The 25,073-nt window shown below is 36.9% G+C and overlaps 1 protein-coding gene across 2 annotated transcripts in view; it reads left to right on the top strand.

The window, feature by feature from the left end:
- The window catches only part of LOC307159812 (UPF0606 protein KIAA1549), a 53,611-nt gene that overhangs the window by 927 nt on the left and 27,611 nt on the right, over positions 1-25,073 (top strand). For both annotated transcript variants that reach the window (XM_079873437.1, XM_079873438.1), the window contains exons 2-3: positions 559-728; positions 22,764-24,920. In XM_079873437.1, coding sequence (XP_079729563.1) covers positions 641-728; positions 22,764-24,920 — 2,245 coding nt within the window. In that variant the 5' untranslated portion in view covers positions 559-640. The remainder of the gene's footprint in view (positions 1-558; positions 729-22,763; positions 24,921-25,073) is intronic.

The following is a 25,073-nucleotide window of genomic DNA, read 5'->3' on the forward strand; positions in this document are numbered from 1 at the left end:
AAGTCCATTAGCAGACGTACTGGAAATATATGACGGAGACACATACGAAACAGACTGCAACAAACAGCTGGGACACACCTATGCTATGTTAAAAGTGTCCTTACGTGTAATAAACAGCAGTAAATAACTTTACTGGAACGTTAGAGCTTATAATGTGTCACGCCAGGATGGCAGGGGCCACGCGATGACGTAATTGCGCCATGACGTAACTATCGTTCTTCGAGCTGGTTCTTTAAAACGAATTGTTTGAAAGAACCGATTCGTGAAAATGAGTCGGACAAGTTAAGGAACAAAGGAACCGTACGGTCTGCGCTCTGCACGAGCACTTCACTCGTAGTGTCACTCAGTCAGCGCGAGGCAGCATGGCAATGCATTTTAGTGGTTAAAATTTGCAGTTGTGAATTAAAATTTAGGGTTTTAGTGATATGCAAGATGTCATTTGTTCGGTTTATGATTATATCGTTTGATATTGTTCCGGGAGTATTCATGAATTCATGTTCAAAAAGAGGACTGAAAATATGACCTAAATAACAGTGGTGTTGTCTTCATCTGCTGCAGTTAACGGTGACTAGTTGAACGCGTGGATTTTCTCCTCGGATCACCTTGGACCAAACATGAGTTTCTCTAAATTAAGGGTCTAATGATGGAGGAAGGTAGTCGGGTCACCGCGTGCGTGCTGCTGCTGCTGATGTTCGTCTCCATGGTGATCGCTGATTCACCTGCTGCAGGTGAGTGATGTCATGGTCTGCTTCATTTGGGATGGGTGATCAGTTTGCAACCGGTAACTGGATGAGTTTGTTGGCAAGATGATAGGAATTTAGCCTTTTGTGGGAGACCTTTAAAATTGCTGTAATGCAATGCGAAGTTTTGAGGACATTTATCTTCACATTTTGGTTCAATTTAAAAGCAGGCCAGATTCAGAGTCAGACCTGTTTGTTAACATGTTGATAAATGTTTTGTTCAAAATTAATGTTAACATTAAGGGCACTTTTCTTGATTGTCTGGAACTTACTGTGCATATTTAAGTATCCATGATGATGGGTTTTTTTCTCACTCAGAACTTAATTTAAATCTATTTCATATATAATTTAGCAGCAGATACTTTAGAACAGTGGATATAAAAGTAATTGAAAAAGATTTTCGAATGTCCTTTTATTTAAAAATGTGTGTTGTCTAGTTTGAGAGAGAGCTTTTCTCTCCCTCTCTCTCTCTCTCTCTCCCTCCCTCCCTCCCTCCTAAATTTTGATGGTTTACATCTTTCTGTGGCCAATAATTCACTGGAAAAACACATTGTTGTCTGCACAAATCATGTTTATCCTCAAGTAGACATTTGGATGTTGATTGGAAATCATTGACAACACGATATGTGACCCTGGACCACAAAACCAGTCACATGGGTCAATTTTTTTAAATTGAGATACATCATCTGAAAACTGAATAAATAAGCTTTCCATTGATGTATGGTTTGTTATGATATGACAATATTTGGCCGATACACAACTATTTGAAAAACTGGAATCTGAGGTGCAAAAAAATCGAAACATTGAGAAAATCGCCTTTAAAGTTGTCCATTTATGTTCGCGATTGTGCTGCATTCACTCACAAAAAGAAATGTTTTATGTATTTACGGTAGGAAATTTACAAAATATCCTCATGGAACATGATCTTTACTTAATAACCGAATGATTTTTAGCATAAAAGAAAAATCTATAATTTTGACCCATACAATGTATTGTTGGCTTTTGCCACAAATATACCCGTGCGACATGTGACTGGTTTTGTGATCCAGGGTCACATATAGGAAGCATTTCCCCTTCATTTTAGAAGTCTATTTAGCTATCATAGCTTTGCACAGTTATACTGTATAGTAGCTGCATTTTATTATTTGCATTTAACATTGTTTTTCCCTTCTGTCCATGACTCACGAGTTGAGAACCACTGGTTTGGAGACTCATATCATTCAGAATCTAAAGCTCTGAGGTGCATGATAGAAAAACTGATGATACAGTATGATGTGTTTTTTTTTTTTACAAGGATGGAGGCATCTCTTAGTCTTTCAAACTCTCATTTCTTAGCCTAGTCTCTCAAAATGTTTCTTTTCTATATCCTCAAAATATCTACTTTTAATTTAAAAGCAGGTCAGATCTTTGACTGTTGTCAACGTAATGACGAAGGATATTAAATAAGGCTACTATTCTATTTTTTTTTTTTTTTTTTTGTATGGAACTTCTACATTGGCTCTTGATTTACCCTAATCTATGTGTGTTGTCTTCGAACGAAAACAGTTCCTTCCGTTTACAGACAACTCTACAAATTAATATAATTTTTAATATCACTCACAATTTAGATTTAGATACAAATTAAGCACACAGACTCATCTTGCCTGTATGTCAATTATACCCTTTCACAGTCTTAAGGGTCAAAGAACTCTATAAAGACAGAATAAGAATGAAAATCTAGGCTATAGAAAAAAAATCATGCTGCTAGATGCTTTTTGTTGGTAGAAAAATCTTTAGATGCAATTGGATTCATTTGCACGTTGCAGTGGTTTCTCAAGTTCAAACTCAAGACTTGTGGTGCAGTTTCGCATTCATTTTTTTAAAGAAATCGTGTCTATCATTCATTCGAGAAGATTCTCATAGATCAGCTGTCAGAGTAAACTTGACTGCTGTGCGATTCATTCCAATTACCCGTCTATTTTTGCTGAAAATCAAGATATTAGGAGCTTCATTGAGTGAAGTGATGGTGCATTTATATCCATTTCGGCATGTCACAAGCTGTATTAAAAAAAATGGAATGGTGTTTATTTTCAGTGGTCCACTTCACTGATTCTTAAAGAGATAGTTCACCCTAAAATGAAAGTTCTGTCTATTCACCGACATGTCAGTCCAAACCTGTATGACTTTATTTTGCAGAAAACAAAAAAAGAAATTTTAAAGAACTTTGGGAACAAATCAACATTTGAGCCAATTGACCGTTCGCAAAGACCCGCCCCCTTTAGTTACTGTTGCTATGTCCGACAAGCCACGCTGCTCTCACGCCACACACCATGTTCTCACGCAGTGAAATATACATCGCGTAGCAGAGAGGACACTGACAAGGCGCTGACAGACAAGACTGACCAGGTTACTTTTGATATGAAACAAAGTCTCACCTTTCAAATTTGGTCTTTTTTTTTTTTTAAAGAAATTTAAACAATAAATACGTAGAGCCATAGTTAAAGCTGCTCGTGAACCGATCATCTCTTCCTTCCAGTTGGTTTATAGCATCAAATAAACATAAATGAACATAAGAAGGAATGTTGTTTTAACCGCGGAAAGACGTCGGTCCGTACACACCGTTTTTCAAGTTCAAATTCTCCAACGTTAATCTACTAACTCTCCTGACTGCTTTGTCGGACAAAAATGGCGCGGATGACGGATTATGATTGGTCAGATCGCCTGTCAATCAAACTCCCTGCGAAGGGTCAATTGGTACAACTTCCTTTATATGGACAAAAAACAGCCATTTCTCAAAATATCTGTTCGACAGAAGAAAGTAAGTCATACAGTTTTCGAACGAAATGTGGCAGAAATTAAATTTTTGGATGAGCTATCGCTTTAAGTCAGGCCCATCAAAACATGTTCTGAAAACCAACGCGGTAAGTCTGTTGTGGCACTTATTACATCCCAATCTCTCAAATTCAGAACATGAATTCTGAGGCTTCTCTGAAATAAAAAAAAGAAATTTTTGTTACCTGAAATTTTGATGTAAGAAACCCTTTAATGTTAGAGAACGTCAGAGAGCATGAGAACGTGGTTAGGTTGGGCCAGCACCTGTGGATGAAAAATATATAAAGGTAGAAAATCTTTTATTTTTGTCCAGAAAATCTGTTTGTCCTGTAGATTTTTAATTGGAGTCAGGTCTACACTGAGTTTTAATCATCTTTCCCCTGGTTCTTCTGACTATCTAGGTTCAACGAGTCAGTACAGGGGTAATAATGATGCAAAAAAATGACATTGCAATTATTTTATTTTTCTGTGATATATATATATTGCGATGTGGAAAGAATTCCACCAGATGGCTTGAATAGCTATATTTGGAAAGAAGTAATCATCCTACAATGATTGGGATGATTTTGTGTATGAGTGCATCTGCATGGAATATAATAAATTAATTACAAGCATAGATAAATACTATAAAACAAAGATACTAAGTATTCAGGTATTCAGGTACAGAAACAGTATTCAGGTACAGAAACTGAATAATAGAATGAATGTAAAATAACACTGCATAGTCGTCACTGTGTAATTTAAATATAATTAATGTTTGTTAAAGCTACAAAAGTGATTTTCTGGTCTTTTGTTGTTTTACTCATGTTATTGACACAGGCGACAGCAGGTTTATTAGGCTGCTGTCACTTTAAGACTTTAATGCACTGATCCAATATTATGAGATCCATTTTCTTTCTCGAATTTTTTACGTTCACTTAAGATACAACCAACTGTGTGAGTGTGTTTATGAGGATACTCGCCGAGACGGGCATTTTGGTATAATTTCAGCCCTATTTGGCAGTTTGAGTGGTGTCATCAGGGACATTTATATATGCATTATTACTAAAGCTCAAATGCTTCCATCACCTTCTAACTCCATACATTTTAAAATTGCTCTGCAATTTTATACTTCATCTTGGTGTTGAGATTTAGGTCAGACAGTTTTTAATTTTTCCTACAAAAAAAAATCAATTATTACCAATGTTGAAAACAGTTGTGCTGCTTACTATTTTTGTAGAAACCGTGATTTAGGAATTTAGGAATTTTTGATGAAAAAGAACAGCATTTATTAGAGATTACAAATGCCTGTACTGTCACTTTTGATCAATTTAATGTGTCACTGCTGAATAAAAGTATATATTTCTTAAAAATTCTTACTCAATTTAAACTTTTGAATGAATATAAATACAAGAATATAAATAAGATTGCAGAGAGACTGATTTGGTTACATCATTCGCAATGGGATTTTTGGCGAAATTACACTTTTTGCTGTTGTTGTTTAAGTCACACTTGTACAAGCGAATATAATCCCATAACAATTTCAGAGCTCATGGCAGATCTGTCCTAATGTTTTAAGCATAAAAACACATTACTCTATGGAGAAGTTGAATGAGATTTTACTGTCCAGAAAAGGGCGGTCTAATTTAAATGACCAATATTTGCATATGGTTTTGAAGAAATCCTTGTCTTAAATGTCTTATCACCAATGGCAACCAGTGCATGTACCAATGTTCCTTAGACAGAGATGAGAGCACTCAGTGGACACACGATCACCCAGGTGTAACCCTACTTCTTATTCTTGTAATCGAAAAGCTCTCTCACAGAATTCACACAGGGTGTCAGAGCCCCTTGAAGAGCGTTGTTGAGTTTTGGGGATTGCGAGGAGCTCATCGAAAAACTCCTGGCTAATTACAAGTGTTGCTTCGTTTACAAATGAAACCTGATCTGTGAGGGATGACAATGAGTGCATTCATTATTCATCGCCTCTGGGACTGGGAACAGATCAATACGCCGGGCCCATCAAAAACCACAGGAGCTGGATGATGAAGCCACTGGCTTCTGGACAAGCAAACAAAGTCCCATTGAGAAACTGGGATAGTTGGATACAAGCTTCTTTGATGGTGAACCCTTTCCTTGCCGAGGAGGACTTTGTGTATTAAGGATAATGGTTTGGCATTCACCATAGGGATGCATCAACTTGTGGTCAAGGTCAGGTCAATTTAAAGTTAACTCGCATTCAAAGTAAACCTAAAGGGTGCCAAAATCAAAGCCGTTTAATTGATGTTCAATATACACCAAGATGGAGTGGGATCCATGAGATTTAAAAGTGGGCGCAGTTACCCAGTTTAACATGACATAACAAAACCTATGCCAAATAGCACACTTATAGTCTTGTAGCCTTCACTTCCATGTGTTAGAGTAGGGTTTCCTGTTTGTCATATTCAATTCAGAAGGGTCATATTCAATGATGGTTAAGACAGAAACTCTCATAAACAAGTTTTTTTTTTTACTTTTGGGTTTCGTGCTTCATCCCTCTAGATCCCTCTAGACTTACAATTTGTTTGCCTACTTTCATGTTAATTAGTTGTAATGAAAATAATTTGTCCTCATCATAGAGAAAGTGTGCAGTACAAAGCTGTTTCTGCACCAATGTTCTAAGACATCTGCAAGTAATTTGGCCTTTTTTAGGGGTAAAACCCCTTTAACAAGGTAGTTTTCCACAGTCCTATAGTTTTTACATTCATAGACCAGTTCTTCTCATTTAATGGCCTTTATTGATGTAAAAGAAACATCTGAAAGCTTTGGTATGCATTGATGCCTAGCAAGTTTTTAAATCTTTGTTTTTTAGCACACAATCTTGACAGACTGCCTAGCTTCAGATATGCATTTGTCTGACATGAAGAGACGCAGTTGTCTTGTTATGCACATTTATTATTTTATTGCTTTAAGGAGACAGCATGTGTCTTTTCTTTTCTTTGTTTGGAAGTACATTTTTATTTGAACAGCTTTTCTTCATTGTGAATTTCAACAAACCAAAGCCCAGATCCCGACTCAGCACTGAGCACCTCTGGGCTTTTTTGTGAGTTTCATCAGCATAAGCACAAGACATTAGATCTGATTATAAGAAACTTTGGTCTTAAAGTTCCAGTTTTATGGCTGGGAATGTTTATACTGAATACAAGAATTTTCATTTTGGAAAATTGCACGATTCCACTACTGTTTACACCAATTACTCTATTAAACTACTATTTCCTAACTAGACATGGTACTTTTTTTCTTTTGGTAAAAATCTGGATTTGTAGTCAACACTTATTTCCCAGCATTTGTTCTGTAGAGCACTCATTTGAAGTGACACTTAAAGATAAGAGGGCTCTATTTTAGTTGTTAGTCAAAGGAACTGAGTGAATGGAGGCCTGTGAGGCTGAGATAGCGCTGGGCTCGTGTCAGTGATGTCACAATATCAGTCACGCTATTTTACACCATCTATTCAACAGCGACCTCCACTACTTGATCATACTGATATTTCATTCATCCCATTTCGTCATCTTTGTTTTGAACGTATCCTTTTGTTATCTATAATTTACTGTAGTTTGAATTGTGTCATTTCTGGGTTTTATTACTCCATAAACTCATTTTATGGACTACATTTAATGTACTGTAAGACCTATGTGCCAAATTCACCCACATGGCGATTGATTATAGTTCACTATTGTGGTCTACCGAATACATCCCAGCATTTTGATTTTGTTGTGAAGTTTAGTTGAGGTAACTGTGACAGAAGGCTGACATGGATGTCCATATTGCATTGGGTTCACATATCTGTACGGTTCAACACATGTCTGGATCATCTCACTCTGAACAGATGGTTACATCCGAGCACAGCCGGGGTTTTGGGGAATTAATTGTTAAATCTGAAATGTAATAAAATAGATTAAATCATACATTTCAAAAAATCACAGGAATTGGAGTATTAAAAGAGATCTCATTTCACATACACACTCATTTTGGTGCTTTGCTTTTGAAGAAAAATCAATACTAACAGATTAGTAACAATAATACCATTAAGCATTGTCCTCAACCTTTCATAATCATCATAATTTGCACCATGTTTTACAGAGGTTGTCAAACCATCTCGCCTGATGGAGTGTAAGAGGTGCTTCTTTCTCTCCACTCTACAGGAGTCTGGCTGCTTTGTAGTCGAAGGGTCCACAAGTTTATTCAGTGAGTTCAGTCCAACCCTAAAAAAAAAATGAAGCCCTCACAGTGACACAGTCTTCAGGGCCTCTCCGGTTACAGGCCTGGCCTTCCTGTCTTTCGAAGAAGGCTGAGGGAGTAGGGGAGGAACGTGTAGGGAACTTGAGCGTCCTCCAGTGAATTACACAATAAGCCAGCTATGGAAAAGTCTGCTTCTCTGGAGACCATCCCAATGTTAGGAGTTAAAGTGTGTCCCCACCTTCCTCATTACATCCCCTCGTCTGTCTCAGTCGCTGCATTTTTTGTCTCTGTCTCATTCTCATCTCCCTCGCAGTCTGAGTCTTTCTACAACCGTTTGCATTCAAGTTCGGCTCTTTGTCTCGAGTGTATTAGCACAAAGTAACAAGGTTATGCACCATTCAGAATTTGATTTGGAAACCCTGTTCAATTCAAATTTGAACTGAAATTCTCAAAAGGTCATGGAAATGTATTTAGCCATTATACGTTTTTGTACTTATGCTATTCTAAATTATTACTTGAGCTAGAAAATACACGTGCGAGTGCAATCTCTATTAGTTTTTAGTACTATAAACTCTTGATGCACAATATTGGTCAATTTGATTTGAAGTTAAGCATTAATTGAAAGGGAGCTGTGAGCTCTCCGAATGCTGTGCAGGAGAGATGGACCAGCAGCAGCAGACATAACCTCAGTCAGATCAATGGAAACCGCCAGAGAAAGTGTTTCGCCTGACATGACTCTGCCTGTGTGCCATGTTAGGTAACACGTTCCAGCCTGATTTTACTCAAAACAGCCTGTTTTTTTTTTTTTTTTTTTTTTTTTTTTTTTCTCTCAACCAGATGTTAGGCTGCAAAATTCAGGTGAATTTGACTATTAGTACTCTTTCACTTTGGAAAATTTTCTCTGGCTTATGTTTGCAATAACAAGACTTTTTATGACATGAAGGAAGCCACTGTTGTGCTGTGTTGTTGTTCTTACTCTGTCTAGTAGTTCAATCTGTGGCTATACATGGGAAATTTCAGTTGTCCTGAGGACTTAGCTGCTGATAAGACAAACAACAGAGCTCTGTTCATTGTCAGAGGGGCCAATCGCACATCGTTAGAAAGAAGTTATTTCTTTTATTCAGCTAGGATGCATTAAATTGATCAAAAGTGACAATAAGGAAGATTACGTTGCGACAAAAGATTTCGGTTTCAAATAAATGCTGTTCAAGTGGTTCAAAATTTTTACTTGCCCAGCTAAAATTTTCACTGGCCCCCACCACAAAATAATGATAAATAAATAAAATAAGTTATTATTTTCATTATTTTATTTTAGTTTTGACCCATGTAACCTTATATTATAAAAAAATAAGGTTATGACACCAGCAAATATAAATGTAAAACCTTATTAAAGACAAGTAAACAGTCAGCAATAAAATAAGAACAAATAGCCTAATTAAATTACAAGCAATAGCACAAATAAATACAATTGAACTAATGTACAGATGAAATGTTTTTTTCAGGCAGGTCTAAAAGTAGTTTGCAGGTTCAGAAATTGAATAAAGTAATCAAATTTAAGTCTTCAAAAATTAAAAATAGATTAATCCTTATTGAAGTAAGACACGTTATTCAGTCAAGAGCAGTGAACACTGCGAAACCTCTTCTCTTGTGTTCCATGGAAGAAAGAAAATCATAAAAGTTTGCAAACATGATGAAAGGTGAAATATTTCTTTAAAAAAATGAATGAGATATATATGATTTCCATTTTAAAATCCATGTTATTTTCAGCTTGAATTGAGCTCATTTCCAAAAATATGAATGTATAGACTACAAACAAGACTGGCTGAAGGATGTAGTACACAGTATTACATGTTGTAAATGTAATGTAAGAGAAACCACCTAAAACAACAGTCTTCCTCCCATAAAAGCATTCTGAGATAAAAACGAATATCAGCACAGACTCTGCCTTGATTGTTCGATTAGGCTGCGCACTGGGAGTCTGTGCCAGCGTTAGGCAGAGGCAGTCACGCAATGGGATCAGCTTAAAACAGAAACATGTGTGGGCAAAGGGGTTTGAATTAATACCAAAGACCTTTCCTTTGCTTTCTCTTTCTCTTTTTTTCTGGAATAGCAACAACCATCAAATGAGACTTTCCCTAGAATGAGCCTGGCAAATGGAAGGAAATGACATCATTAGTGGAGTTGTAATTTGTGGCTCAGTGTTTTCTGCAGTAGATTTTGGCTTGACTTTCTTGTTGTGTGTTTCACAGCTGCTCCCTTCAAATTAGACCGTGTAGTCTAACCCTGAAAGTTGCAGGTAGGACGTCTTGTAAATTGCTCAGTGATTTGGGACTGAGCAGTTAACTACATTTAACAAATTAAACTAAGATTCAGTCATTAACTGGTTTGCACAAACAGCAAAAGTTACCATGATATTTTGGTTTGCTCACCAAGGCTCCATTTATTTGATCAAAATACAGTAAAACTGTAATCAGAAATACAGAAAATCTGTTCACTCAGAGCAGGATCAGTATTTTTGTGTTCATTCTGTAACATTACAGTTCCAAAACTGTTTGATTAGAAAAAAAATACCAGTTAATAACATTAAAAAATAATTTGCCTATACTTTATACCAGAACTTAAATAGAGCTTTATACTAGAGCTTGTGACTAAACCTCGTAACTCATTTTAACAGTTAACTCAAACTGTTGTCAAAACCTCATACAGAAGCTCCACCCATCTCAATCGTGAATGAAGTGCTGCCCACATTTTGGACACGGTCTCTGCTTGTTTGCAGTGCAAGGGTATATAAAGGTCTAGTTCTTTGAATAAGTACAGTGTTTTCATTATTCAAAAAACACGATTTTGTAAAGGCTAATGTTTTATGTATTCGAGGAGCCGAGAAGAGTGTCAGTCTGTAATTTTCCCTCTAATCATAGCCAGTACAGCCTGTTCATAGCACTTCAATTTTTATACACAAGATTTTGGTCAAATGTTTTAAACAACATTTGAAAAACTGGTTGCCCACATAGCTACAATAAACTTTGTAACCTGTTAGTTGATGAAAACATAACGCTGAATGCCGTTAATGACACAAAATGAACACAAATATCTGACATTCGCTGGTGAAAAACCTTGTAACTCCATTTGAGCTTGATTTTGGGAAAATGTTAATAATATAATGACACATGCAAGTGCCACAGTACTTACTTTGACAACATGGTGTTTAATTATTTAAAAAAAAATTTTAGTTCTACACTAACCTGCAATTTTCGATGGTTTCAAAACACATCACGCTGGATATTACCTGTCATTCATTTTCATAATACTTTAACAGTTGGTGGCATACCCTTGAAAAAACTCCTGAGAACCAAAAGCTAATGCCAGTGACTTGCCTATGATGACTTGACAGCTGAGCGCGGGCATCTTTTTTAGCACTACAAACTTCTTTACCGTCACATTTAATCAATTTATTGCATCCTTGCTGAATAAAAGTATTGATTTATTTACAAAAAAACATACTCACCCCAAAATTTTGAGCAGTCGTGTAAGCCTTATATGGCAAGTTATGTGCCAAATCACTATGGTATGTCCATGTGATGGACACTGCACCACTGTACCACTTTTTTACAATACTTTTTTGTAAGTTGGCTCAGACAGAAGTAAATTTGTCTCTTTTATGAAATGATCTTTAAACTCAGCTTTCATTAGTGAGGCTTACAAATAACAGACTGTCAAATTAATCTGATATTAGCATTGAGTATTTGACAATAAGAGATTATTATAAGTGTATGTATATCATACTGTCTGGATCATGGTTTAATGTACTTTGTTGCTGAAAAATCATTCTCTATGTTAATGATTGTTAGGCAGACAATCAGATTGTTTTGGCTTTGTTCGGAATAGTTTATTGGGTTATTTCTCCCACTTACCACTGGACAAGAGTTTAGGGAGGAGCAAATTACATTTGGGTGTGCTAAACTGAATCATTTATATGGGTTAACTTTGATCTCATTTTCAGCCTGCTTGTGGTTTCAGCCTAAGACGTCATCCTGTTCTCAAAGACAAAGATAGCGAGACAGACAGAAAGACATACTGACATCGACCATACAGTAATCCTGTTTCTGCTGCACATTCATTTAATTTTAGATCCCTTTGTTTTTATTTTGAAAGCATCATGCAACACACTTCATCTGTTGTTTATAGAGGAAGTCATCAATAGGTCATAACCATTATTTTATTATTGGTGTGGCCATGAAGAGCTCGAAATAGAGTAGCTCACTGTTTCCTTTTGTGATGATAATTACCTCACTGTCTCTGTAGTTCTTTTGTCTCGTTTTCCTTTTGTCTTTGACAAAAACAGCCTGATTTTAAACTCCTTTTCAGTGTTTTCCAACAGTTTTAACATCAAGTGTCAGACCAACTGCAAATTTAGAAGCATTTCCTTTGGTAGATTTGACTCTAATCTTTTTAATCTTGTGCTTTCAAATTTAGTTTTGTATTATGTACTTAATTATATCATTGTGTTCAATGTACATATTTTTTTAAGGTCCAATAAACTTTTATTGACTGGTTTTGTAAGCATACCCCGTCCCTTAAACCGCCACCCTTCGCAAAAAAAAAAAAAGCTCAACAAAATCAACAAAAGTTTATGATACTTGCACAGTTTGTCCATCAAGATCATTTTCACACATGAACACAACTTTTTATGAATTTTGAAGCTTAAAGGGTTAGTTCACCCAAAAATGAAAATTCTGTCAGTAATTACTCACCCTCATGTTGTTCCAACCCCATAAGACCTTCCTTCATCTTCGGAACACAAATTAAGATATTTTTGATTAAATCTGAGAGCTGTCTCACTCCTCCATAGGCTTCTAAGGGACTGAAACTTGCTGGCCCAGAAAATGTATTAAAGACATCGTTACAATGTCTTTAATACATTTTCTGGGCCAGCAGACGTTAATATAGTCCAAGTGACTCCAGTGGCTCAATCTTAAGTTTATAAAGCGACGAGAATACTTTTTGTGCGCAAAAACAAACAAAAATAATGACTTTATTCCACTTTTCATTTCCTTCTCTCTGGGCCTCGAGTCTTTTCATGTAGTGTTTAAGCGTAGCCCATCTGTGTTGCACGTCACCACGTAGGCTCACTATTGGCCGACGCTGGTCATGTGTGTGATACGTGGTGACGTGCAACACAGACGCGCTACGCTTAAGATCGAGCCACTGGAGTCACTTGGACTATACTAACAATGTCTTTAATACATTTTCTGGGCCAGCAAGTTTCAGTCCCTTAGAAGCCTATGGAGGAGTGAGACAGCTCTCAGATTTAATCAACAATATCTTAATTTGTGTTCCGAAGATGAACGAAGGTCTTACGGGGTTGGAACAACATGAGGGTGAGTAATTACTGACAGAATTTTCATTTTTGGGTGAACTAACCCTTTAAATGCAGTCGCCAAAAGTAAAAAGCTAAAGGTAGGCTATAAACGAACTACACCACGGTCCCAAGACTTCAACGTCATCACCTCTAAGCTTCCGACAATTTTTTCAGTTTTTACCTAAAAACATTTTCCCAGAAAGTTTGAGTTAGAATAGTTTATAAGAGCTCAATTATAAGCATAACGAAGCTGTAAAAGCAGACTGAGCTTACCTGTTCGGCATGATGTTGTTTAATGTCCCTGACAGCCTCCGTAGTCCCATTTAGCCACTTTTAAGCAACCACCTTTTTCAAGACACGCTGGGGCTAGTACTGATGTATTTTATGTCATAGAACAAAACGTAAAAGTATCCTGAGCTTGTTAACCTCAGACCTTATTTCAGCCATTTAACCAAAAACCAATTAAGAAAACCTATTGACTTCGGAACGATGGAAATGGAAGTAATAAAAGGCTAACTCGTTTCTGCATTTTGGCCTATAAAGTTCCATCATACCTGCACCTCTCCATAGGTGAATGCTTCTGCATTAGTTCTTCCCCACTGCCAAAGTAACCGGCAGTGGCTTCTGCTTGTTCTTAAAGGCTGCATAAAATCAATGAACTCCATTTTGACAGGAAAATACAACAAAGAATATCACTAACATCTAGCTTGTCAATTCTAAGTGGTATGTAATACTCTCGCTCTCTCTCTCTTTGCATGTGTGAAAGAAATTCACAGTGCTCTCAGCTAAGTGATGGCGAGTTGGGCGCCTTCACACTACATTTTACAGTGCGTCAAATAGGCCGTGCATTGAGATGATTTGCAACAGGAGAGCGAAACACTCAAGCGTTCAGTTAGTCTTCAATACGATTGAAGGGGAGTAAAAATATATCTGTGCTAAACTTATTCTTAGCCTCTAACTCAATGGCTAGTAAAATCAGCTAAATTAGTAATTGTTGTAAAATGTAGTCTACTGTTGCTAAACTGCAGGATGCTCTAATAAAAAGTGCTATTAAAAAGTGATACTGTTCCCAAAACAGCTTTCTGTACACATGCTCTGAGACAGAGTGGAACACGCACAAGCTTTATAATACTTTGGGCTATGGTTCATGCCTAAACGGTCAAATACACACAGAAATGTGTCAAAATGCCCAGCTTGGTGAGTATTTGCTGAAACACAGTTGGTTATGTCTTAAGTGAACATGAACAAATTATTTTTGATATGTGTTTCAGTATTAGATCCTTGCTTTAGATCTTAAAGTGACAGCAGCCTAATTTACCTGCTGCTGTCTGTGTCACTCATGTTATTCAGATGACAAAAGAGAGAGTTAATTACTTGCTGCTCTATTGTAGGTTTAGTAGGATTAATCTAGATTTCATTTATACAGTGAAGCTTCTGCAGTGTTGTTTTACATTTGATTACTTTCTGTTGAGTGTTATTTAGTATAATGCTATATTTGTTAAGTTCTAAGCTTTTCCTAATCATCTCTTAAGACGGGGAATAATAGGAATATGGACAGGAATATGTTGCACATGTTGTGTTTAATTTTTTCTGCTGTTGATGACCACAGGTTTAAATTAAACTGGTAGCAAATATTTTGTCAAAATTTTAAAAACTGCACATCGTCCCAGTGACATTTACATTAGCATCTTACACATATTGCTTAAAGGAGAACTCCGGTCAATTTTAACATTGAGCTCATTTTTTTGTAAATTTGGAGTGCTGTCAGTACAGAGAACAACGACAAAAATCGGTGTTGCCTACACCGTGTTATCCTCTTTTTAAAATTTGCACCCTGTTGACTTCAATGGGGCAAGTTTTAAACCTGCTTTTAGCCTCTTAACATCCTTGATGTGTCATTACAAGTGCCCAGCCACGTGAGTGATTCCTTCAGAGTCAACACGCGGTGAATCTGACTGCAGTAGATGTGCAAGATATGAATAAAAATGATGTTATTTCAGCCAGCGCACATACCTGTATTTACATCCTGTTTGCGGTTGAAGTCCACAGTAATCGATTGTCGAGTTCGGGCGCATGATCGTACGTACTAAACCTATGCGCGTGAACTTGACAATTGATTACTTTGGACTTCAACCGCAAACAGGATGTAAATACAGGTATGTGCGCTGGCTGAAATAACATCATTTTTATTCATATCTTTCACATCTACTGCAGTCAGATTCAGCCGTGTTGACTCTGAAGGAATCACTCACATGGCTGGGCACTTGTAATGACACATCAAGGATGTTAAGAGGCTAAAAGCAGGTTTAAAACTTGCCCCATTGAAGTCAACAGGGTGCAAATTTTAAAAAGAGGATAACACGGTGTAGGCAACACCGATTTTTGTCGTTGTTCTCTGTACTGACATCACTCCAAATTTACAAAAAAATGAGCTCAATGTTAAAATTGACCGGAGTTCTCCTTTAAGTAGATCTCGCTGTCTGTGAAAGTGATAGCTCTAACTATTGTTCATGCATTACACGATTGCATTTCTGTACCAGGTGGCAGAGGGAGTCATTGCTGCACTGTTGTGTGGAGTCATGGTATTTCCCCTGCTGCTCGTCTGTCGGGCGAGAGGCTCCTTGCCATTACTCATGATAAACACTGCTCATTTAGGCTGAAGGTGACTCTCTTACAATTAATTATTGAACTTGTCTGCCGATCAGGATTATTAAGTCACTCCATCATTAATTACTTAATTGTCTTGAATGTTGTCAGAGTTTCTTTTGGTGCCATTTTACATCATTTCACTTGGCCTGGCTCACCAACAATGTCACAAGAACATATTGTTAAAATACTGGTTTGAAAGGTTAAACTTTGAAAGAAATATTTGTTGACTTTATCAGACTGCATATTAAAGAGAAGAAAGAAAGAGTAAATGATAGGGAAGGTAGCTAAAATAATTTTAATCTTCTTTTTTAATGATATTCAGTATATCTCTATATTTAATTGTTCTTTTAAACCAAACAGCTATTGTCTCTCAAATAGATTAAGCTATTGGTCAAGTAGAACAGCTATGGTTTGTCAAGTAGATTCATGAAAATATATTAAAATACAGTATTTATACAGTATAAAATGTAGTTTTTATTAATTCAACGCAATTGTCCACACTCAAGGCATTATATTAAATTGTTTTTATTTATATGCATCAGTGTAACCTAACCATACTTAATAGTAAATAGCAATATTTACCTGCATATACATTGACCAACCCCATCTTAATTAGTAAAATTATACAGAAATCCAATTATTTTTCATGCTGGGTAGATCCTGCACCAACTTTCCTTTTGAAACACTGTATCTCTGTTACTTCTGCTCCTATCTCACATCTTGTAAATATGTCTCTTATTATGCCTCTGTTCCTGTTTCACTAAAGATGGCTGCTGTTACTTCTATCCTTAAAAAAAACAAATCTGGACCCAAATGACTTTGCTAATTATCCCCCAATCAACCATTTGTCTCAAAAATCATGTAAAGGTTGTCGCTCCTCAATTTCAGTCATTTATAGCTGTCAGTGATCGGTTTGATATATTTCAGTCTGGTTTTCGCTCACATCACAGTACTGAAGCTGGCTTAGGAAGGGTTATCAATGGCCTCTTAACTTTCTTGTGACTCAGGCAACCTCTCCATACTCCTATTGCTTGACTTCAGCTCAGCTTTTGATACTGTCTGTTATAAGTTCTTACTCATGCACCTCTCAGAGATAGACAGACTGACAATACTACATCATCATGCACAATTATAAATCTCCCACTTTCTTCCTCAAACAGGGTGTTCCACAGGGCTCAGTTCTCGGCCCACTACTATTTATTATTTACATTATGCCTCTCTGACAAATTATTCGCCACCATGGTTTTTAATACCACTGTTATGCTGGATATATACTGCTTGCCGACCGGATTCTTTTCACCAGACTGCATCACTATCGTCATGTATCAATGACTTAAAGACCTGGCTAAACTCCAATTTACTCCGTTTGAATCTGACTAAAACAGAAATCTTAATTCTCGGTCCCCCAACTCTAACAAAGAAATTTAACTAATGCTACCAGACTTGACCTTGAAGCTACAGCAATTATTCCACTCAGACTCTTCACTGACCATCAATGCTTATATAAGTCAACTCTGTAAATCTGCATTTTCATATGCCAAAGCTGCCAAACTCCGCCCCTATTGCAGCCCAAAAGATGCTGAATCATTAGTACATGCATTTATCACATCTCACCTCAATTACTGTAATGCTCTTTTTTTTTTTTCTGGACAACCAGCGCGCACTATCTCTCATTTGCAATATATTCAGAACTCTGCTCCAAGAATGTTAACTTGCACTCTGCTCATATCACTCCTATTCTATTTAACCTCCACTGTCTACCTGTGTTTTCCCTTATGACTTATAAAATTCTTCTGCTTACCTTTAAATCACTCAATGGTCTTGCTCCTTCCTACCTCTCTGACTTACTTTCTCCTTATATTCCCTCTCAACCTCTCCGATCTTCTGGCTGTGAACTTCTTCGTGTACCGAGATTTCGTCTATCGTCTATGGGTGGCAGGTCTTTCTCCGTCCTAAACTATGGAACTCTCTGCCCCTGGCTCTTAGGACAATAACTACATGAATTTAAGTTTTAACTTAAAACCAATTTGTTTCAGCAATATTACCAGTTATAGTGTGTTTCTTCTTAAACATTTTCCATAACTCTGTATACCAGCCATAATGTTTCCTTATACCATTAGTCATATGCACCTGACTTATGCTTCAACTGCCCACCTTTCTATGCTGTCTGTAATTACAATGTAATCGTTTCTGTTTGTATTCGACTGTTTGCACTAGCTATGCGATATGCAACCGCAATCGCTCATGTCCTGGACTGGGCAAATTTCTACTGTTCATTTAACTGATTATGTTTCCTTACTGTTATTGTGCAGCGTCCTTGAGCTTGGGAAAGGCGCTATATAAATTAAATTAAATTAAATTAAACATATGTTTTACTAGAACATCTTAATTTATGAAAAATGCCACTCTGAAACACTTTTGAGTGATGATAATTTCTTGATCAATTGTTTGGTATTTGATTAATTGAAATTGATTATTTAAACTGATTCAAGTAAATATGTTTTATTATTTAAGTTATTTATTTACTTTTTTGTGTTTTCCTTATGCCAACACAGATAATCGAGAACACACATTGAGAAGAATTTTTTTGTAACTTGATTTCTTGTTTTATTCTTTTCTTGTTTTTGTGGCTTTTCTTGTAACACCAACAATGTATATGGTTTGAAAATGTCTGACTGCCATTGAGATTTAATTTAAATGTATTTTTGTTTCGGTTTCAATTATGTTATTAAGGGTCAGGCAAATGTTCATACATAGGGATTTAAACGATCTATGATATTTTAATTTTATTTTTACTGGCAGAAATAATAGTAGGGTACAGATTGGACTGTTCTGCAGGTTTTTGATTGACCTAACTGGAGTCATTTTCTTGTTGAAAACAAAGACTTGTGCTAAGGGACAGAGTCCTCTGCTTTGCTTGTTCACACATTTTCATTGATGGGTTACATGACTTGCAGTTGTAGCATTTTCAAAACTGGGTCAACAGCCCATTTTGATTGGCCTAGCACAGAAAAACATGGTTGGTTGTGGCTTTAATGTTTTATTGAATTTCTCCTGAGGGAATAGAAATCTAAATGTTCGAAAACTAATCTAATGAGGTCAGAGATCAGGCAGTAATCTGTGCCTCTTCTGTCCTGTTTGTTAACTTTAGTCTTGCTCAGTGACCTGAGAAATGGTGGATCAGCAATTGATGTTTGGTTGAGATAGTTGAACACATTAGTATTCACCTGTGTGTCATTTAAACCACTTATTGCCACAGTAAGACTAATTAATGACTCTCGCTTTCCCTCTCAAAGAGACTCGTACATCAAACTGTGGATATTGATATTGAGTCCTATGAGTTTTACAGCTTCATCAATCATGCAGATGAAATTCCATAGTTTTGCTTTAATAATAAACTTGCTGGTTCTTTAACGCTGTACACCAACATTGCTTTACAATGCAAGAGACTGTATACGGTTTACCAATTTGCATACTATAATTCTTATTTTGCATACTGCTTAGTATATAGTACGCAAATTAGTATAAAGTCATAAGGTATCATGATTATAAAGCTTTTTTTGTGTGGCTTTTCAAAAAATGTAGATAAAATATTTTTAAATGCATGAACTTCATGGTAAAATATCAGAATTTTAAGGTATTAAAATGGCTATTATGCAAATGCTTGCATGCAAACTTAAGATGAAATATGACATAATGCAATGAAGAAAATAAAGAAAAAACAATGTACATATCACTTGTGAACAATATATTTATTGTATATAATTTCCAATCAGTGCCATACCCACCATTGAGGTATTTTTCCAAGGAGTAAATAGTAAAGGTTGTGAAATAATTGCCTAAGATTAACTCAACTTCAGTGCATCAAGGATATTGAACAATGCCGATAACCAGCCTTCTCATCTGAGCTGCCTCAGCGATTAGATAGTGCTCATCAATGTCAAAATGTTTGATGACCAATCAAATTAAAGTAGGCGGGCTTTATGTTCACAGAAGCTGCTGAGCGCAAATTCCAACACGGTGCTTCCGTTCATAAAAGTGCGAGATAAGATGAAAGTATATTTGACAGCTGTTCTATGATAGAAATGTTAAACGACTGACAGAAATAATCGGGGATGCAAACTAATACACTTTTGTCTAATTTCGCCATTTTTAATAAAAAAACAGGCTATATAATTTACATGATGCATGTAATATAATTCGTAACTGTCAACGTGACGACGAGACAAGAAACATTAACGAAACTGTTTCATCATATTAGGTATAAGGTTAGTAGTTTTAATTTAGTTAACAGTAACAACATTGAGTGTCAATGTTCATGGTGTCTTTAAGACTTTACCTAAGGCTTTTAAGATGGTTATTTTTTTTATTTTTTTTCTTGCTGCCATTGTTAAGGTCTAACAACTGTTTCTTCTACTTCAGGCTCTCTCTCTCTGTTATTTAGTTGATCATCTGTTTTACACAGCCGCCTGCTTTATAGGGGCTTCAAACACTTGGCCCAGAGCATAGCAGTGAGTAACACAGTCTCGTATACTATCAAATAACTATTTACTCTTAAGAAGCCCAAACACGGAGCATACTGACCTGGTTAATGTAGTATAAGATGTTATTTCTTTTGTGCATTGACTTATTAATCAAATTTAAATCACACAACAGCAATCATATAATTAATGGCAAAAAGTGGACTTGGCTGATGCTATGGATGTTTCTCTAATGCTGTTTCTTTTGATATCAGAGCCAGAGTGTTATATGATGGCATGTTTTCCCTTATATGCATGTCTATTTTTGGTCTCAATATAGAATTGTGGGTTAACAAATCGTCTGTATGAAAAACATGTGTCTGGGGGGATTCTTCAGAAGGCTGGGTGATGTCAGTTATTGCTTTATCACAAATCCGTCTGGCTCATGTTTTGAATCTCAGACGTTGTTGAAGGACTGCTACGTATGTTTCTATGACTCATATTCATGTTGTTATGAGTTTCGTTGTATTTTGAACCTTGAGTTGCACTGTATGTGATTGGTTACAGATGACTGGCTGTGCTTGCATTAGCATTTTAATATAAATGGCAAAACGCATAGCATAAATGAAGAACTAAAAGGTATATAAACGTAACCTTTTCTGCTAAAAGTGGATACCTCCTTTGTTTTGGTTCATTTAACTTAATCTGTAAGTTTTTAATTCAGCAAGTCACAGTTCATTGCATTTTCATTTTGAAAACATTTCGGTTTTACCTTATTTTTATAGTTGGTTTGAGGTAATTTGTTGTAAATCATCATAGAATATGCATTGATCTAGTTTCATCATAGAATATGCATTGACCTAGTTTCACGTTGATCAATTCCACCTTGCAAATAATCCTATTATGATATTATATTGAAATTTAGGTCATGACGTTACATTATTTTTATATTGGTCTAAATCCATAAAGTGCACCAGGTAGCACAATGAAAATTTGGTTTTATTATTATTCAACACAGGTCAAAGTAAATGAGGAGGAATAATTTACCTAACCTCCTATGGGAAAGCTAGTCACATCTGAATAGGGTTAAGACTGTTTTGCTCACTCTGGTGCTTCATTAAGAAGCTCCTCACCTTTGCCTTCCATCCTTGGTCTCAGAATGGGTCATTTCATTACTGTGCAGCTGCTTCTGAATATCAAGCCAAACACTGCCAGCTTTTACGCCCAACCTCTGCACCCACCATAAAAAGCAATGCACATGGAAAGTTTATAAAACGTGTAGCGGAATATAAACCATAGAGGCCGATACTGCTTTCAGGAATCCTTCTTGAAAGTGGCACGCTTAATTATTTAAATACTCTCCTGTTTCGTGGCCTTGGCACATTCCAAACCACCCACACATGTGCGAGATTGTGACTGGTAATCACGACATTGTGACTTATGCAGGAGAAAAAGCCTTGAAGCATCTGGGCACAATAGCACGATGAAAGTCCTCAACACTCAGACTTTTTAATGTAACTCTGTGAAATAATATCCAGTTATCTCACACTGCATTTGTGTTTTACTCTGATTAATGTCTGTTAAGTTAAACAAGCCAATCAATAAATAGCACTCAAGTCAATTAATCAGTTTTCATAAAAAACATTGTTAGTGGGGTAGGTTTAATTTGTGGGGTAGGTTTTATTCTTCTTTAATACGTTCTAGGTCAGTGTTGCATTTTATCAGTTGTCCATGTTCAAAATCGATATTGTTAAAATATTACAAATCTAAATCAATTACTTGACCTTATTGGTTCAAAGGTTAACTAATTAACTTAATATCAGATGTTAAATAGAGATGTGTTTAAGGCTTAGGCATAGAGTTAGTAGTAGTTTTACAGCAATGTGCAACTATGGTTTTATACAAATAATTTTTTTCCCCTACAGTTTTTCTATATATATATATATAAATACTGAACAAAATTATAAACGCAACACTTTTGTTTTTGCCCCCATTTTTCATGAGCTGAACTCAAAGATCTAAGACTTTTTATAATAATCATGCTGTCTAATCAGCATCTTTATATGCCACACCTGTGAGGTGGATGGATTATCTCGGCAAAGGAGAAGTGCTCACTAACACAGATTTAGACAGATTTGTGAACAGTATTTGAGAGAAATAGGCTTTTTGTGTACACAGAAAAAGTCTTAGGCCTAGATCTTTGAGTTTAGCTCATGAAAAATGTTGTCGCCATCAGTAATCAAAAATCATTGTCAATAATAATGTAAAGCACTTCTTATCTATCATATTAACATCACAGGCTAAATCTTATAGTGTGTAAGTGTAACCTTATATAGGGCCAATTCTATTTTTTAACAGTTTTGTTCACAAAGCCTGTTACTTTTGCTTACAACTATTACAGAGACGTATGTTAAATTGCATTGATAAGGCAGATATCAGTATTGATTTGTGCAATTAACTGTTTTTCATATAGTTTTGTTGCTCTTTCTATAGTTTGCATCAGATTATTTCATTTGTTGGATTTTATTGTCTTTGTGTCTCCCATAGTCTGGCCTTTGGAGGCTCCAAACATGCCAAATGAATCTTCGATGGAAGTTCTGCATAATGCATCCACTGCCTTGTCTGGATTTTCTCTTTCACCTAGTTCGGATCCATCCAAAGCCACCGAGAATTACAATCACAATTTCAACACTGGATCAGTATTCACTTACTCATTGAACTCTGCCACAATCCCAGAGCCTCTTGCCACACCTCCTTTACTTTCCTTAAACTCTGGAGAGGCAGTTGGATCTACCCACAGAGGTTCCTCCAGACAGCCTCGACAACTAAATTCTCCAGTGCCTACATCCCATAATGTGCCCTTATCTTGGTCTGCTATCAGCCCAGCTCCCCAAATCTCACAGGGTACAGATTCATCTGTGCCTTCTAGCTTGCCTTTAGTTGGACAAAATTCTCCTTCGAGAAATCCTGATGAAAATCCCATTCCTTCCCCTCAAACACAGAATGGGACGGAGGGAGCCAGTGACACTAATGTACCTTTTGGACACCAATTGGAACCATCGAGCAGAATTAAAGACCTTCAGTTACAAGCCAGCCATGACCCAAACACCCAACCAGGCTATCAGCAGTTGGAGCCAAGTAATGTGGTTTTCATACATACAATAACTTCAGCATCTGTCGAGCAAACTATGGGTCCACCCGAAGACTTTTTCCCAACCTACACCATGGATGTGGACTATGGTTCTGGAGATTACCTAGAAACAATGTCCTTCATGGGATCTGAAGGTAACGACTACTCGCTGGTTACCAATCTCCCATCTGATGTGTATGACTTTGAGGACTCAAACTCCGAGACCTATGATACTACGTTTCCCACAAGAGTGGGGATTTCATTTTCCAGCAAACACTTGTATCCCTCCTCTACCAGTGTTACTAGTTCTTTCTCCAGCAAACTTGTTGAAAGTTCCAGTTTTAATAGCAATTCAACCTCAGATGGAGCCAACACTGACTTAACCAAACACGCAACAACCTTTCAGAGTTTTACAAGTGTTGTGCCCTTTACCATGTCAAGGCCTCCAGTTTTTACCAGTGTTTTGACATCGGACCTTGGCCACACCATTTCTCTATCACTTTTAACCATCCAACCAACTAGAGTACATTCTCCACCAATTGTCCCGACAACTTCAGATGTCTTAAACCAGAACCAGTCTGTCAACGAGAGCTCAGAGTTGGCATCTGACTGGGCAGGCACTGTTGCCGTCCAACCCACTGATGTCCTTTTACCAGACATGAACAGTTTAGAATACTACACCATCCAGTTGACCAAGGACAATGGTAGCTTGCCAGAGCACACGGTCAATCAGACGGTCTCTAGTGTTTTCTCTTTCATGCCGGTTGGCACCACAAATATTGTGAGCACTAGAACCTACACCATTGACCCAAGTTACATGCTAACAGCTTTGTTTGATGAAGATCTACAGCCTTCAGGGAACGGTTCCTGGACTGAGGAATCATCAACAGATCTCTCTGGATTTGAGCCTTTTAACACTACTAACCTGGATCCCTCTGAAGTTACACCTAGTCTAACGGATACTACAGTGCCATATTTGGAGCCGTCATTTACACTGACACCCTCAATAGACCCTTCAACTTCATTAGGAGATATAAACTCAACCACTGATTGGGCTACCACACCTTTTATAGCATACAACACTTCCTTACTGGTGACTGACCCACCTCCGGTGACCAAAGAACCGGATGGCATGTCTTCTGTTAATGACAGCCAATGGATTATCACCTCACTCCCAACAGAGACCCTCTTTACTAGTAGTGTACTTCCCACTATTTTAGTAACCACTTCTATCAGTGTTTCTGAATTACCAACTGACTCAACCTTAAACGTCACCTCCTCCCCTCCTGCAACCGAGATGGCTGACGAAGGATTTGTGTCTGGAACACCATCTGACACCATGGTTACGGATGGCGATAACACCACACCGATCAGTAGTCTTACAACCACGTCCTCTCCAGTATTACATAATGACACCACTGTCACGTCTTTTACTATCATAAGCTCCAGCAACACAATGGTGACTACTGTGAAAGACACATCAGGTACAAACCTAACCACAACCCCTCCAACAACTACTGCCCGGAATTATCTCTGCAACATCACTAAACCAGACACCTACTTGATCAGAGTTGGTAAGACAATGAAAATGAATTTGCTCTACACAGTATATATATTTACACCAGCAAGGTGCTCCTGTCATTTTTTTTAAGGATCAATGTGTGACTCAATCCATAAAACAGATGTGCCTTAAACAATAACTAGATTCGCATCCATGCAACATTACT

Source organism: Squalius cephalus (genome assembly GCF_949319135.1).
Source record: "Squalius cephalus genome assembly, chromosome: 6".
Lineage (NCBI taxonomy): Eukaryota > Metazoa > Chordata > Actinopteri > Cypriniformes > Leuciscidae > Squalius > Squalius cephalus.